At 38.7% G+C, this 17,844-nt stretch overlaps 1 protein-coding gene across 3 annotated transcripts in view; it reads right to left on the bottom strand.

The window, feature by feature from the left end:
* The window catches only part of LOC108802189 (cadherin-6-like), a 203,350-nt gene that overhangs the window by 23,499 nt on the left and 162,007 nt on the right, over positions 1–17,844 (bottom strand). For 2 of the 3 annotated variants that reach the window (XM_018574061.1, XM_018574076.1), the window contains 3 exons: positions 16,718–16,971; positions 4,114–4,250; positions 832–953 (listed from right to left, as the gene is read on the bottom strand). In XM_018574061.1, coding sequence (XP_018429563.1) covers positions 832–953; positions 4,114–4,250; positions 16,718–16,971 — 513 coding nt within the window. Of the gene's footprint in view, positions 1–831; positions 954–2,006; positions 2,016–4,113; positions 4,251–16,717; positions 16,972–17,844 lie in introns of all 3 variants that reach the window. The other variant, XM_018574067.1, reaches the window with a different exon arrangement.

The raw sequence follows: 17,844 nt of genomic DNA, 5'->3' as shown, positions 1-17,844 counted from the left end.
TTTACCAGTAGCTGCCTCATTTCCCTCGGCTTATATTCGAGTCAATACTTTTTCCCAGTTTTTTGTGGTAAAATTAGGTACCTCGGCTTATATTCGGGATGGCTTATACTCGAGTATATACGGTACCTTCTTTCTTAATAAATAAGACCACAAAGCTACTAATTCACTCTCTTGTCATCTCTTGCCTTGACTACTGCAAGTCCCATGTTGTTGGCCTACCTGTAGACAGGCTATCCCCCTTCAGACTATCATGCATGCTGCTGCCAGACACATTCACCTCTCCAACTGCTCAGTGGCTACCTCCCCTTTCTGACAATCTCTCCACTGGCTTCCAATAGTGCAATGCATACAATCCAAAATGCTAACAAACATAAAAAGCCATAAAAAGTAAACACACAAAACAATAGTTTGCATAAGAAGGGGCTATTTCTGATATATGCATATTTTTAAAGAGCAATATCTGCATATTACGAGGATGATCTTTACAGTGCACTTGTGAAAGCAGAGAGCTGTCAAGTTGTCTAGTAAGCATTATAATTGTAAACAATACTGTATTTTATGGCAGCATGAAGGGTTACCAGAGCCAGCATGTGCATAATTCTGCTAAATATAAGCATCAGTTATCATTTTTGTTAATACAGATGTGTTGACAAGCATGTAACTGTATATAGTGTTGCATGTTGCAAGGCAGATGTCTGCTAACTTATAATATTCTTTACCTCCAAGGTGTGATGAAAAAAACCCCCCAAAAAACCTTTAAACCGGCCACATGGATCAGCTGCTTTACAATTTTGAATGCAACTTAAATGCCAAGAAATCACATATACACACCTGTTCTGCCTTCGCATTTTCACAAACGGATATCTCATACAGCGTTGCAAACTCTGGGGGATTGTCATTCACATCCAGAACCTTAATATACACAGGAACACGACTGCTTTCTTTAGGATTACCTGTAATAAAAAGATAAGAGACCCGTCTGTGTACCACGGCTGTACAGGGTGAATCATACAGAGTTCAGAAACCAGCCGCTAAATGCTTAATTTTGGAAGAGGTCTCTCTTTTTTTTTTAATGCTGTGCCTGTGAGTCTTTGAATCTGACAATCAAACGCCTAATTAGAAGAACACAAGCTGTGTATTGCCAATTTTACAGCCACTTTTCCAAGCAGAAAATTGGAAGCACTGTGTAAATGTATCATGACACTATTCTTCTAAAGACAAATATAAAGATTAAACAGCAAATACACCACAAAACGAGTGTTATGTTATCAGCATTAAACACATTAGATTTTTGATGTCATTCAAATTGCCCACAAGTAATAGTGGGCACAATGATACTTAAAATGACCCTCAACTCTCCAGTGTTAGTTATTATTTGGAGTTGTGCTCATGAGCATTGACTGATCATCGTTGGGAGAATTATGGTAAACCATTTATTGAACTATGTGCTTGCAACTTCTATGTATCACAGAAGCCAACGTACAGCTTTTTCCAAATGATCACAAGATACTGTAGTGTGTTGATAATAATCATAACTCAGTGGAAGTCAGCAGTTGCAATCACTCAAAGTACAGACTTCCACTGCAGGACATAAAATAACCATTACTATCCAAGGCACTTACAAATAGAAATTTATTTCTACACAAAACTATACATCTATGTGTTCTCTACGGTGGAAGGCTTCGCATTCCAACCAAGTGATGAAACTGATATGCCATCTCTTTCCTTTCCTTTGAAGAGTAAGCTACACGTCGCAGATACCAATGCTTTCAGGGGAAGTTAGCTTATTTGTTGCTCTTCTAAAGTACCCATAAATAGGTTTCAATAGATAATTATAATAGTTAAGTCACATTTGACTAAATGTATCTTTTATTGGGTGAACACGTTTTCTCAATTTTGACAGTTATCAACATGTATGGCAAGGATAAAAGTTGAACTTATATGATGGCTCCATTCATCTGTGAAAGCAATCTTTTTCTAACTACTTAGAGAATCTGTCACTTTGCTTGAATGCCCTGGTTCTTTTAATAAGGCACAACCCACCCAACTAAATTCTTCTTTCCTGTGCCGTTGCCCTGTTTACCTGGGCACTGCAAAGTTTAAACACTGTATAAACTCTGTGTCGATCTGTGTCACAGATTACATAGGGTAATAACCTTATCCCCCACATGACATTGTTAGTGCTTGAGGATAGGCTGCTCAGGTCTAAACACTGCATACTGGGAAAAAGGTCACAAGGTCTTCTGGCGCCGAAAGCACCAGGTATTCTAAGCGCCATGAACCGATCAGGTCAGAGCAGCAGAGAGGCATGGTGAAGATGAGTATAGGTGGATAGGATGCCCTATCACTGTAACCTGTCACTTTGCCCTGACCCAATTCTCTTTACGTTTGCATTATCCATAAACCCAGGCTGAGCAATGGGTATTGCAAATTTGGCAATACACATACTCCAGACAAATGAAAGTCGGGCTAAAACCACATGTAATCTTTTTTTCTTCCACCATGAAATTTACTGTACAGTATATGTTAGTCAACTTCCTGAAAGAGTGCATTGCACAATACAATGCTGTCCCTACAGCATCAGCTAAGAACGCTAACAAACTGGACTACATTTTGCAATCATTTTGATCAAGGTACTGACACCCCAGTGCCAACTGTTACAATAATTTTTACTCCATGGATAATCAGGAAAAGAAATACTTTATTTGGAAATGTTTCGCGGTTTTACGTATGTATGGGGGGAAAAAAAGTAGTTGGATCTGCAAATTTCCTAGTTTATGAATATCTGTATTATTATGACTAAGCTATTTAAATAAATCTAAAATGTCAAATCAATAACAATAAATAGAGTAAACAATTGTGTCCCTATGAGGAGATTTCCCTTTCCTTTATGTCTCCAGACAAAAAATACAAGAGTAAATCTCTCCAAAATAAGGGGAAATCTATTCTTCCACAGTTGTCATTGGAACAAATACCCTTATGAAAGATTTTACCTTTATTCCTGTTTCAGCGACAACTTGTGATTATTTTCAATTTCAGTTTTTCAGACAATGGTCACTTGCACACATACGGGATGATTCATAAACTGTTTGCATGGTGAAGAGCTATGCAAATGAGATTTGCAGCACATTATGGCCAATAGATGGAGCCGAGGGACATTGGAAATTCCTATGCTCCTCAGCTACACCAAGTGACCATAATGTGCTGTTTTTTTCTGTGTGAATAGTGTATAAATCACCCCGATAGTAAGTGTGAATCTCCCCGATGGAGATTTAGACAGTAAAAAAATGCCCTCCCTACACTATCCAAAAATTAAAAAAAAGAATGTTGAATTTAAATACAATGTAATATCAGAAGCAAATGGATGCTGGATGAAGTCATAAAAAATTACACATTACAGTCATTATTAAAGAAAGGAAAGTATAATTATTTCAAGCGCAATGTGAATTTGGATATGCCCAAGTATCACCTATTATAAAGACACACAATACACAATGACCTTTTATTCCATTAATATCTAAATATTATTGAATGACTAGATGCCAGACTGTTTTCAAAACTCAATGACAATTTGTCCTAGATAGCCTGCACAATGCAATTTTTAGAGTGTGCATCTGCCAATACCAGGTCCTCATGTGTAATTGTGTCTGCCTTTCACACTGACTCCATCGTTGCTACTAATTGTATTAACTTTTAATCTTGCTCTGGGTGACTTCCAGTAAGGAAGTGATGTGTCTGTGTCAGTCCTGATTGGGATTACACTAGCATTTAATTAACAAATGGTTGTTGTTACAAAACAGATTTGATTATTATACCAAAGCCATCATCTGTGGATACAAATTTATTGCATTAAATGACCATTTTACATTTATCTAAAGCTATGTAATAGGAAACACAGAAACAAATACTATTTAATTGCTTTTTAGGGCAGAGCCTGGGATATCCTGCTTTTCTGAGCCACTTATAACCAAGGCATAGACATGTTTCTGCAATAATTAGTTTCTGCAATTAATTAAGAAACCCAACGATAGGGTACAGTATATTTCCTAACAGGCACAGCAAGGACCTGCTTCATTACTGCAGGCACAATGTTGGTATTTAGGATTGACTTACTGATTTCTGTAGCTATTACTGTGATATTGTGCCACAAGACCAGCTCCCGATCTAGAGCTTTGGAAGTAAAAATTGATCCATTTCCAGAATCGATGTTAAATATTCTATCCATGTCTGTATGTCGATCCACAGAATACCTGAAAATAAAAAGCACAATGATTAAATGTTGTCCTTTATCTTACACGTTGCCCGGAAAAGTGTTAACAGCATTAGTACAGCATATTGAATTAGAAGTGACATTTAGAAATTACTGCTTTTTGAAAATAGCAGCAAAAAAGAGCATACAATTACTTAAAAAGCCTGCAATGTCACTACATTGTTAAGAGCAACGTCTTAGTATCAGGAAATATCTAACGCTATAAATGTCAAAACATTTTATTAAAACCTCAGCTTCATAACAACAACTTCTTGGGTAATTCCCCCTCTCACTGAAGCTTAAATCAGAAGTTTTTTTTCTTTTTTTGATGCACAACAAGCTGTCCTTACAAACTGCACTATTACAGCATCGTCCTTCAAGGTATATACATTTTATAAATAGATTTTATAGAAGAATTTCAGCACAGAGCACAGGACACATTAGGATTAACAGAAGTTTGTGTTCTATACTGCAATTAAGCTATTGCACAGCGTGCCTGCAGCCTTGACTTTTTCCAATTATCTGTTAATGAAGGAGGCATAATATGTCCTCATTTATAAAGCCATTTCAAAATAGGAAACAAAGCCAATATCAGTAACATAGGCTATAGTACTTATACCAATAAATACTACTTTATCTGAAAATGTTTTTTTCTTAGCTTAGTAAATGTGGCAAAAATTCACTTTGCAAAGAATGCCTAAGCACGAGGAAGGAAAATATTTTTTCTTGCACATGATTGGATGATGGAGGTCAGCAAAGCTTCACCTCATTCATTGAGCTAAGGGAAAATTCCCTTGCAAAGTAAACAGTAAAGTGTCTTTAGTAAATCAACCCCGATGGATGTTTCTGGTAGATGGCTGAAAACCATTGCCTAAACAACTCACTAATTTATTTTAACAAACATGTCAGGTATATTTTAGTGGTGGTCACTTCTTGATGTTTGATTTGCAGTGATAAAAGCAGGGGTTTATAAATGCAGTGTACAGTGGTGCAGGGCCTCATGCTCAGGAATAATTGAATAATAAATGCTATCATAACCTCTGATTGCAGAGCATACACCATATTTTCTTTGTTCCCTTCCTCATTATTTTCCTCATGGTAAGCACTAGCATGTCACCAAGACTGGAGTTATTTTTCTCTCCAAGCAGCAGATGCCTTTTCTGCCTTATCCTTGGTGTCCTCCTTAACTTCAACCTGAGCTTTATTATACATTTGTTATTGGGAGCTCTGACCATGGCCCTTTAGATTGATAGCACATTGTTCTATCTGCAGGAGACCCCCTCAGTTCCTTCTACACTTCTAAGAGCTGTCTAGTAGGGTGCATGAAAAATTCAGCTTCCCAGCTGCATTTACTATTTAAAAAATAAATTACATTTCTTTTAAGACATTATCATGCCAACTATCATTAAATATGCTTGGCTATCATTCAGAGAGGAAAAAAAAAACTAGAGGGTTTAGATTAAATTTAAAACCTGCTGCATCTTTACTGACAAGGGTGGAGTCACCCTGAGCCACAAAACACAACTCAGAGAAATTGATAATTGATGACGGTTACAGCTTCCAAGTGGCAATAACAAATGCTTCTGTCACTGACTGTATCATAACACAGCTGCAGTATATAATGAAGATTCAGAAAAAAAATTAAGAAAATAGGGCCTCAGTTTCCTTGTGCTGAGCTCTGAGCGTAATAAAAAATATTGCAAAGGAAGCAAACTGTCTAGTTATTAAAGTGTATGCATACCCTAGCAATGAACTTTTCTGATTTGTTCCCTTTTGGTTGGTTAAATGTACCTTTGAAAGCATTAAGTTAACATTGAGCTCAAAAACCTAAACAAACCTGTTGATCATGCCAGAAAATTAGAGCTTATTAGAGCTGTCACCTCAACGTAGTAGAATGAAGCAAACGTCTGTTTATTGACAAATATTGTCATTACATGGATGCAAAGTTTTGGGGCCACACAAGGTCCCCTTTAACAGACTTGGAAGGACTCGTCATTCCAAACCTGATGAAGGAGACCCTGTGTCGCCCCCGAAAAGTGGCATCTCCGTAATGACAATATGCATCAATAAACCGATGTTTGCTTCATTCTACTACAGTGTGTGTACTGGTGACATCTCTAATAATTCTTGCTACAAGCGGTGCCATCCACAGTCATTTCGAGCACCCATGCTGATTGGGACACCAGTAAGGTGTGCAGCAGGATTCTGTAATAGACGCATAGAAAATCAAAGCTGTCCCATGTCCAGTGCTTACCTCCTTTGTTATCTCAAGGCAAGTAATTAGCCCTCCCAGTCCTTATTTTGGGATTGCTGAATTATAAGCATTTATGTTTTGGAGAAAGATTAAGTGGGTCTAAGTAGACTGGCAAGAGAAAACTGAGCAGGACTGAAAACACTCCATCCACTAAAACACCCCCACAGCACAGCAACCAATCAGCTTCTATTTTAGAGCTGGATGCATTTCTGGCAGATCAACAGGTAATTTTCTGTATTTGCAGGGTCTTTAAAGGAATAATACATGGCGTAATGTGCTAATATTGCAGAGATGTACTGTATCTGAGTTATTTGTTTTTTTTACATACACTTACACCTAAAGCAGAACTCTGGGTAAAATGCTTATTAACCCTTGCAGTGGGGCTGCCTCCACACTGTAAGGGTTAAGTGCTCGTTTTTGTCTAGGTTTAAAAATAACAAAGTTATACTTACCCGATCTTGCTCTTAGGCCAGTCCCTTCCACTAGTCTCCTTGTCCGCAGTGATGGTATAGAACGTGACCTTAGACTCACTGGACCTTAGACTGCTGCAGCTTTATAAGAGGGGTATGTGTATGATGACCCAACATTTACCAGGTAGACGCGGCATGTTAGAGGGCCCCCTGCTGGAGCCTCCCGAGCACCTCCTTGAGGAGCAGCGGCCGCACCATTCTTCACAGAGCCGCGTCGGATGCGGAGGGCAGGCGGCCGGGTGCAGGTGGCAGCGGCCGGAGGTCAAGGGGCCGTTCGCGGTGGCATCAGAGAGGCCCGGGGGGCAATTGCCACCCTGCCCCCCGGCCCAGTCCGCCCCTGCAACATGCCGTGACAGGCTGTGGCTCAGTTTTTAACTATTTTCTGATTGTGTCAGGAAAAGGTAGATTACTTTTTTAAATCATTTTGTAATTATCTGTATTAATTCTGTCATTTTGTGTTATAGCCCTAAAGCATAGTAGCAAATTAGGCGCAAATTAGGAGCTACAAAATAAGCTCAATAATCAACATTACATTGGAAGATTTTAATTAAATGTCAAATATCTTCACTATACAGTATACGAACAGCTGCATAAAGGCCTTTCAATGCTTCAGTATATACTGTATTTCCCTAAGTGAACTAAACTTGTATGTTTAGTGGCTTTTCAAAGAATGGTTACTTACTGTACAAACACTTAGTAAAACATATGAAAAATAAGCGGCTTTCAAAAACAGCACAATTACTTAGCAATCAAAACAGCTATTGTTACACATATGTTCCTAATAGTAAAATACTAGCTATGAAAGGCTGTTTAAAATGAGACATATGCGCTCATGTTGAATGATTTATGTTGTTTTGTGTAATTCTGTAAGATCTGTGTCTCCTTAGTTTCCTTTCCACAGAAGCAAAGCATCAGGAGACATCAGTGGCTCCTTAATGTCGTTTATTAGAGATAAAGTGCAATTAGAAGCTGCTGTAACTTAAGGCCACGCACATAAAACAGCGATAAGACACTCAATAAAATGGAGAAAGTGCAGTAGCAAAAAGAAAAAAATCAACCATAAAACAAATATTTGCAGTTGACTTTACTGCAAGTATGCATTAAATGCTTGAAACACAAAGAAAGACAAGTTGTAATTATTATTCTTTTTTTATTACTGTGTATATGCTTCCTGCTTTTTAGTATGCACCTGTGAAGAGACAGAATTTAAGTTATTTTGTTTGTCTAAAATAACTATTCTTTAACTAATTAGAATCTACTGTTTTATCAAGTTTCACTGAAAGGAAGAATCTAATTGTCTACATGGTCAACATAAACAGTTTTTGTGGTGACGTAAGTATACTGTTTGCACCTTCATCCCCAAAGTGGAAGATTATCACGGGGAAATAGTGTTTGGACAGGCTGAAAAATCTTGTCTGATCACTATTAACTCCCTTGGAAGCCTGACCCACTGGTGTTTGTAATGTGACTCCTTGCCTCTCCTTGTAGGCTTACACATAAATTAAGGCCTGAGGTGACCATTCTTATTTAGGGAAGTGGTACACAGCAAAGATGGCTGAGGGTGGTTAGCTTATTTCTGCAGGTCTGACTGCTCTCTAAGATCTTAACCACTATCCTCCACACCCTGGGCAGCCATAAAAAGGCTGCCAATTTGTGGATCATGGAAAACCATACAGAAAGTCACAGTATGTGCATAGCACACTGCAATAAAAAGTGATAGTGACCTATCTAAAGTGGTCATGGCTCAGTAGACATGGTTATTGCAAGTACGGTGATTTAGTCATAACGGGCACGGTAAAATAAAGTCAGGTTGTTATTAACATTTACCTTCTTGAAACAATTGCAAGTTTGCCAACATCAGCATTATGTGAAGGTGAAAGTGACAGCTAATCCCCACAGATTACACCAGAACACGAATAGGCTTCTGCTCCTTCTCCCATATAGTCTCTCTTTGTGATATAAATGTTCCCCAAAACTAATGAGAAGACAATTCTCATGTGACTTAGGATACTCTGCATTCTCTGGGATCATGCCAGAAAGATGTTGATGTCATCCCCTGCAGTATGAAAGCTTGACTTTAGGGACACTGTCATGGGATCTATAGTGCCCCAAGTTTAAATTTAGAGTAAGCAGCTTGGCTGTAGCCAGCCTGAGCTTTTTTTTATCATGGTTCTTTAGGTTTTCCCTGAGCCCAGGAGCATTGCTTCTGCCTGTTTCTGGGGACTGTTCTCCAGCAGATAGAGTGAGAAGATACAATGTCTTGGGTTAGTAATAATTATTCTGCTCTGGTCAATCACTGAGGAATTTATGTCAGTGATGTGGACATGGGAAAGAGAATAAATATTTAAGACAACCTTCTAGAAAAGTCCTTCTCTGCCAGGCATTGCCTGGGGAGGATGTACATGTGAAGGGTCCAGGCTTGACCTTCCAGACTTGCTGCCTGGGGAGGCTGTGAGTCCAGAAGCCCTTGCCTCCCAGGCCTGCCATCTAGGAAGGGTATATCTCCAGTGAGTTCCGCTTCATATTTCTCAGGCCTGCTGCCTGCCCTGAAGCTGAAGAAGAGTTCTGCTTAGTTCATCGCTGGTCCCGGTTTTAAGGTCCATAACTAGCATGTGAAAGGAGGCTGAGGATTCTTAAAGGTGGCTGTATGTTTGGCCTGCCTAATGAGCATTAGCCCATGGCAAAGGTATAAAGATACTGAGAGTCCACTGGGAATTTTCTAGGACTCCGAACCCTCTATCCTATAGATGTTTGAGCCAATACAATCTACAAAAAGAAGAATGGTGGAGTAGAAATCTGTTTTGTCTGTTGCCGTTGGTGGGTCTGTGTATTCTGAGCTTCTGGGTGCAGCTATATTGCCAATCACCAGTAGGCTGGGAGGGTCAGTAAAATCCAGCAGCTCATGAGGGGATGAGCGCTACAGTACTAACATTTTTTTTCCTATAAAAGCTGCTAATGATGAAGGGGAAGGGCACTGATATATGAAATTAAGCTTCCATTTTACTACAAGATCCGCTTTAACTTCAAGAAAACAGGAAATCACTGTGCTTTTCTGAAACAGCAGGTGTCTTGTTGAAAACTATTTCTTATTTAAAAAGCTGTATTCTAGCTAAGGGCCATGGCAGAACACACGCACACGCACACACACACACACACACACACACACACACACACACATATATATTATTTTTTTTACACACTTTGCTATATACATAATTTGCTAACACATTACTTTAGCAGGAATAAAAAAAAATTCATAAAATATTGAACAAAGGCAAATCAGGCAAATCACTTAGCCAAAGACCCCAAATCAAAGTCCAATGTTAGAAACATTTCACATTTATTTAAGTACTAAATTACTGCAGCCGCCACACTGTTTGCTGATGTGGATTATCTTCCAATAAGCTTTCTCATCCTGGGAACAAAGCTCTTTTTCCTTTCTAAAACTACATTTTTCAGCTGAGCTACACAAATGAAAAAAAATCATCTTCTTTCAGTCACTGAGGACTAGAACATGCCATAAATCAGAAAAGTACATTGTTTACATGGGGCATTCTGATAGGAATGCCCATGGCAGGGGAAACTCCGGCCCTCCAGCTGTGGTGAAACTACAAATCAAATCATGCATCTGTCTCTGGGAGTCCTGCCTGTGGCTATGGCGATCTTGCAATGACTCATGGGATTTGAAGTATACAACAGCTGGAGGGCCAGAGTTTGCATAGCCCTGGCCTAGTGTATAGAAAACAAATTTTATGTTGAAATAGCCAATAGTAATGTCCCAATGCTTTTCAATGGGAAAATATATTTTTTTCTTTTTCTATTCTGACATCGATTGTGTCAGAATAAAGAAAAAAAAAAGACACATTGGTGTTTCTCTCCTGGGTGGCCAGGAGCGGGAGGCTCCCAGAGCGCCCGGGAGAGTTTTTTTTCCGTTTTTTTTTTATAGCAGGAGAGCCGCCGGACAATAGGAAACTATTGGGCGGAGCTAGCTGTCACTGCTAGCTCCGCACAATCGTTTGCTATTTACTTTTTTCACTCTTTTTCTGTTGAAATTAGCCGTACCAGCCTGAAGTGAATAGCCGAACAGTGTTCGGCTCACTTCACTTCAGATCAGTCATTCACTCGGCTGCCCTCGGCAGCTTCGTGAATAGACCCCTTTGAGTGTGCAACAGCAAGTGGATTGTTCAGCTGGCAGCCATTAGCGCCAAGAGCTAAAGAAAACTTTTTGTCTGGCCTAGTGCAGTTGATGCAGATAAAGTCCAAAAAGAAATGAGCTGTGTTGGAATATTCTTTTCCAGTACCCCCTTCCACATGCTTCCTAAGTATAAGATATTCTGGAGCCATATTCAATATGATTATACTTCTAGCAAGACATAACATGATAGTGTTTATTTGTGCTATAAGAACATGATCTTTCAGTAGACCAGTCATTTACTAATGAACAAATACCACCCATAATTAATATGACTAATAGATAGAGTAAACACTACAAATTATGCTAGGTATCCCTGTCATTCTGGGATTTCCAGTATGGAATAATCATTTTAATAAAATTCAGGCCACTGCAGCACACTGACTCATAGTATAACTATTTTACTGCTTTTGGCATGCTAAAATCACAGGGTGCTTTTTATGGACTAAGCAAACGTTATATCACATGGCTATAAAGCCAAAGTTATTTTGCAGAGTTATGGTAGTACTGTCTATAGCAATCTTTCTCAAAGTATGCAATATAGTACGCTGCTGTTGAAAAACACATTTTCATTCACCTTCCTCTACAATTGGCTTATAGAAAAATAAACCGTATCAATTATTTAAGACCGGACTTTATATTAAAACAAAAAAATCTGCTGGTGGAAAGTAGTAAATGGCACGTTGCTTTGTAAACAAGCTCTATTCTAAAGCTATTGAAAAGCAACTCCTTTCAGGTTATGGGGGCAAGGGTCAGAAGCTTTGATGGGTTTTTACTACTGTCCCGTTGAGGAAATGTTTAGTCACTTACTATCCTGATTTCATCACTGCAGCATGAAGGGTCAAAGCAATGTGTAATTTTGCAGCAGAACAAGAAATATAGAGGAAATCTCCCAATGAGTACACTCACTGGAAATAAAGTTTATTGACTGGGTTGGAAAATGTCAACCCAAAACCCACTGTTCAGTTAAATATAAGATTGTCTAGTTTATTTGTCAGATTTAAAATACATGCATCTATGCATATGCTTGCACATAATATGTACATTCATAGGACTGTACCCTGAGGTCAAACTGCTGCCTAACATTTAAATGTAACTTAAAGTATTTGCACAGACACAATAAAAAAATAAAATAAATTAAAGTGACACTAAACTCAGGAGTTAAACTAATCATGACATTGTAGTCCATCAAGGGAGTGAGCTTGGAGCAGTGGCTACTTTACAACACACACAGAGAACATGGGGAACAAACATAGCCACACTCCAGAAGGAGGACAGTGTCGACCCCAATTCAGAGCTGAGAGATGCACACTTTTGTTAATAGTTAAGGTATTGCATGTATTTTTAATATTTAACTCATGAGTTTAGTGTCACTTTACATACATTTACATTAAAATGTTTCCATGTTTCACTTCTTAAAAAAACATTCATCCTCCAAAAAAAGTGAGCTTTAAACATTGTGTGCCCTCTGCCCATGGTGCACTAAAATCCCGATCACAGTTATCAGCCATGCCCAGTTCATCCTGTGGAATACAGAACACCCTTGTATGTTATAGATATATGAAGAGCCCTAAAATTGCTTCTTCACAGATACAGTATATACAAATATTCAGGTGGCACAAGCCTTAGATGGCAGAAGAGAATATATTACACCTGGCACCTTGATTTTTGATTCTTTTATACTCTAGACAATGGAAAAGTATATCCTCCAGCTCCTAATTATTCCCTGCTAGCTGCAAGATTGGACTGACTGACTATTCTGCACTTCTTCAATTTGTCTACCTTTGAATATATTAATTCAACAGTTTCCACAGTATCATTACTTCTGTTGTACAGAAGACAACTAAATCCACTGCATATTATATGCCGTACAAGCGGTGTAACATCAATCATGTGATAGGTCACACATCTCGTAAAATGTCTTACTACAGTGAAGGATGGCAACGCCAGGTTAACCTGTTGGAATAAAGCACATCAGTGGTTCTCTTTTTACGCTTTCAATTGACCATCCAGGAAAGTTGCAAATGTGACATTTCTGTCTATAAAGCAAGTGAATGACTGGGATTCTGCTGCAGGCTACAGTAACTTCATTCAAAATGAGATGAAGTATGCCTTCTATATGAACCTCAGCTAAATGTACCTGTACCTGCTTGGAAAGGCAAGCCTTCTATATGAACCATAACTAAATGCACCCGTAACAAGCTACCTTTAAAACGATATCATTAAATGGCAATCAGATGAGAAAATATTCCCCTTTGAAAAGAAAGTCTTGTGTGGGCTGATGTAAAAGAAAGAGCTCTATTCATTATATACAGGAATACCTTTTTAAGTTTCTTTTGATATTCAGTACCACTGGCGATCAGGGCTCATTTCAGAAATTCTTACATATAAAGTATATATTCAACAAACTGCAATTACTTTTTGTTATTATGGGTATATGCACATTAGTGCGTTTGCAGATGACTTTGCTTGGATTGAGGATTTTCAATGATTATCACAAGCCTAACTGCAGTCAAATGTTGTTTCCTTTAGTATGGATAGAGTGGGAAAGAGTTACAATTTCTGTCAGTCAAATGTCTTTGTTACTATCTCTGTCAATTTTTTTAAATTATGTCTGACTGGGAAGCAGCAAAAAAAAAACTGACAGAGGCTTTAACCCTTTCCTATTCTATCCAGAACGAAATACCGTATTTCCTATGGTCAAAAGACTAGAAAGATATGAGACTAATCACAGCTGTTAGTACAATTGTACATACAAATATCAAAATAAAATAGTTGAGAAGATGACAGTTCAAGTCCTGATCACACTAAGCCAATCAACTCTGGAAATGTTCAATCAGCCTTTAATCAAAGCCATTTGTTACCCACTGTATTTTTCACAACTAAGTGATCAAAACTATAAAATTTGGTCTAAAGCATTACAATACCAGCTAAAGGGCATTGTTTAATCAATTTCCACCCCAAGTTTAATCATTTGGGCAATTGAAACCAGTAAAGAGTGGAAACTGCGGGTGGCAGATTACTAGGGACTGTTGAGTCCCATGCAATTGTGCTTCAATCAAAAAGCATCCAAAAAGCACATAAAAAGCAAAAGAGCCACAAATTCTCTAAGTGTAGTTCAGAAGTCATATTTGTAATTTTGCTCCTGTATCTACACCAGTTGGGTCGCGACTTCATGACCAAGGACAAATGTGGGTCCTGAGGTTACACAGGTTGAGAACCACTGATCTACACAATGGAGTTGATTTACTGAAAGCTGTTCACTTTCCAAAGAAATTTTCATTTTGCAAGATAATTTTCCCTTAGCTTAGTGAATTTGGTGAAAATTTGTTTTGCTAAGAATACCCAATTACATGCAAGGAAAATAAAACTGTATTTTTGCTTGCACATGATTGTATGATGGGAATCAGCAAAGCTTTACCACATTCACTATGCTAAGGGAAATGTCATTGTCAAAGTAAAAATTCCCTTGCAAAGTGAACAGCTTATTTGCCCTTAGTAAATCAACTTCAATGAGTCATCAGACTAGTGACTCATCCCTTATCATACAGCTGAGGTTTGTAGAAGTCAAAGGGCGCTGCAAAGCAAGTTGCTCCTCTGTGCTGTCTCTTGAGATAACAAAAAGTACCCTGGGAGCCGTTTGTATTAAAATATTGTATATAGATAATGAGAAAACAAGTATAAAACAACCATTAAAAAATTCATAAAAGGATTGAAAAAAAAAAGGTCAGCCTGTCACAACTCCTGCAGCTCAGCAGAAGGCACAACCTCCCCCCAAGCAAATGTTCCTAATTTTGACACACAGGACAAAATCAAATATTTTCTGACCACCAAAGTTTGTTGCCTCATTTTCTTGGATCAAAATATTGCTCTCTTAGCCTTTAGTAATTAAAATAATGATTCATTTATAATGATATTGCAACCAAGAGGGACTATTTACAAAAGGTAAAAAGTATACAAAGTGATGGACAAAACAATTCTTCTTTTAGTAGTTTATAACAAATCTAATAGCCTGCCGAGAAATCACTTTATCAGTGCAAATCTTTACAGCGTGTCAATGAATAAGTCTTTGTGACGTCACCTGTTCATAAAAACACAACCTAGAATAGAATTCAGGCTCCAATGGCGGGTGGTACAACCAATGTGTTATCTGGTAACCAGGGACGCTGATCTCCCTGGAAGTGGCCGGAGCCAGCCGCAAGCTTTGCCTAGCTGTCAGAAGCAGGCTGTCGGCTGGCCAAAGAAAAAAAAAAGCAGTGTTTCTCTCCTATGTGGCCGGCAGTGGGAGAGTTGGGCTGTCTGGAGATCAGTGTCGCTGGTTAGCTGGTAACCAGGGACGCTGATCTCCCTGGAAGTGGCCGGAGCCAGCCGCGAGATCACGGCTGGCTTTGCCTAGCTGTCAGCCAGCTTCGGCTTTCACCTCGGCTCAGTCGAGCCGAAGCATATGCCGACTTCGGGAGCTGTACGGGCTATAGTGAATAGCCAGTGCAGCAGCCCTTCGGTTCTACTGAACCGAAGGGGCCCTGGGGCTGAAGCCAGCCGAAGGATCAGCTGAAGCTTTGGCTGCTTCGTGAATAGTGGCTGACGTCAGTGTTATTTTTATAGAACACAATGACAGCATTGTGTGCATTTTGATCTGGACAAATGGAAAATAAGAAAGAGGAAGGAATTCAACACTCTTTTGTCTCATAGCTTTATCACAAAGTGAATGTAGGACACCCTATACCAGGCATTATTAAAACAGGCATTTGAACTCAGGGTGCTTTTAGTCAAATCATCTTTTATTATTCACGTTTCCATCACATGTGCAGGAGGATCCATGTTAACCTGACCCTAAACTCAGGAGTTAAATCTTAAAATGCATTCAAGTACCTTAACTATATTAACAATAAATGTATCTTACTTGTGTATCACTCGGCTGTAGATCCTCAAATCATCTCTGAATTGGTGCTGACACTGTCCTTCCTTCTGAAGGGTGGCTACTTTTGTTCCCCATAGTCCCTGTGTGTGTTGTATAATAGTCACCATTCCAAGTTCACTGCCATGATGGACTACAATCTCAATACAAATTATTTAACAAAACATGAGATTGCAGTCCATCCCGGTAGTGAGCTTGAAATGGTGGCTCCTTTACAACCCATACAGGGACCATGGGGAACAAAAATAGCCAGAAGGAATGTGTGTCAGCATGAATTCAAAGAAGATTTGAGGATCCGAAGCTGAGTGATACACAAAGAAGGTACAGTATTGTTAATAGATAGGGTACTTGATTACTTGATTGCATTTTTAAGATTTACCTGCTAAGTTAAGTGTCACTTTAAAAAGGCTTACACTATTACGAATTTGGCTGCTCACATGGGTATGAGCTGATGAAACAATGTAAAAATACTCTCCATAAAATCTATTTGCATGAATGACACATCAAGCTAAAAAGTTAAACTACAACATCCTTTGATAACTCCAGTCTCATCATCTACAAGGCTTTTATTAATATAACATTTGGCAGCTTTGATCATTACAAGGAAATAGATGTGCATTTTTCTAATGCTTACTTCACAGGGCTTCTGGAAGCATCTGGATCTTGGGCTTTGACTGTTCCTATAATACTGTTAATATGGGCGTCTTCCATCACTTCAAGCACATAGGCTGATTTGGTGAACACTGGCGGTTCATCCACATCCTCCACCAAAATTCTGACAGTAGCCCCGTCTTTGAAGGGTCCAATGTAGTGAAACCTGGAGTCTTCATATGTATTAACAGCCTCTACTTTTAGAGTGTACATCCTTGTTTTCTCAAAGTCCAATGCCTGCAATTAAAATATAACATAACATCAGGACACTAACAAAATGTAGGTTTATATTGCATCAGATGTCAGCGACCAAATATAAACTACACAGTTCCTGGCTTTATTATGTCCTAACAATACAAGAAGAATAATAGGCAACTTTTCCCAATGTAGTTTTAGGACATTGTTTTAAAATGTCAGTAAGGTGGTCTGGTTTTCTTAATATTTGAAAATGGCAGCATCAGCAGATCTCGTTTATTGGATATGCCTCAGTACTTTGCAGAAGTGCGTACTATACAATATGAAGGAAGAAGTTAGTGACACATATAACTGGGCTTATTTAATAAGGCATTGCAAAGAACATTATCTATATGCACAGTGCAGGAGGCCATAGTAACTAGCCAGATATAAGTTTATTATATTCAAGTGAAGGAAAAACAGTACATCTAATTAGATGACATAGGTTACTGCCTGTGGCACATAGCCAATGTACTTTGCATTCCCTTCATAAATAAGCAGAGTAGTTTATGCAAATAATATCTTTACAGCAAACATAGCTACAAATAGTGGGCTTATTTTTAAAGTGCATTATCACAGAGCAAACATTTAGTTAAATCTAAACACAATACCAAAAAAGTAATATATTGCAGCTTACTGGTCCTTAAATGTAGTGACGGAATTTGTTTCTTTCTCACTATACTCTACCTATGGAGAAGCAGTGTTTTCACACTATGACAGGAAGTGGGTTAGGACTACTGAACACCCTTTACTCTTCTCCATAATATATGTAGTCCTACCTAGGGATTAGCTCAGGTTTAACCCAGTCTGAACCTGAGCTCCTTCGAAGTTAGAAGGAGCTCCTTCCAAAGATGGAAGCAAGCTGTGGGGAGGGGG

The sequence above is a fragment of the Nanorana parkeri genome, unplaced genomic scaffold, assembly GCF_000935625.1.
Source record: "Nanorana parkeri isolate BGI_ZX_2015 unplaced genomic scaffold, ASM93562v1 scaffold49, whole genome shotgun sequence".
Lineage (NCBI taxonomy): Eukaryota > Metazoa > Chordata > Amphibia > Anura > Dicroglossidae > Nanorana > Nanorana parkeri.
This window is presented reverse-complemented; position numbering and strand designations above follow the sequence as displayed.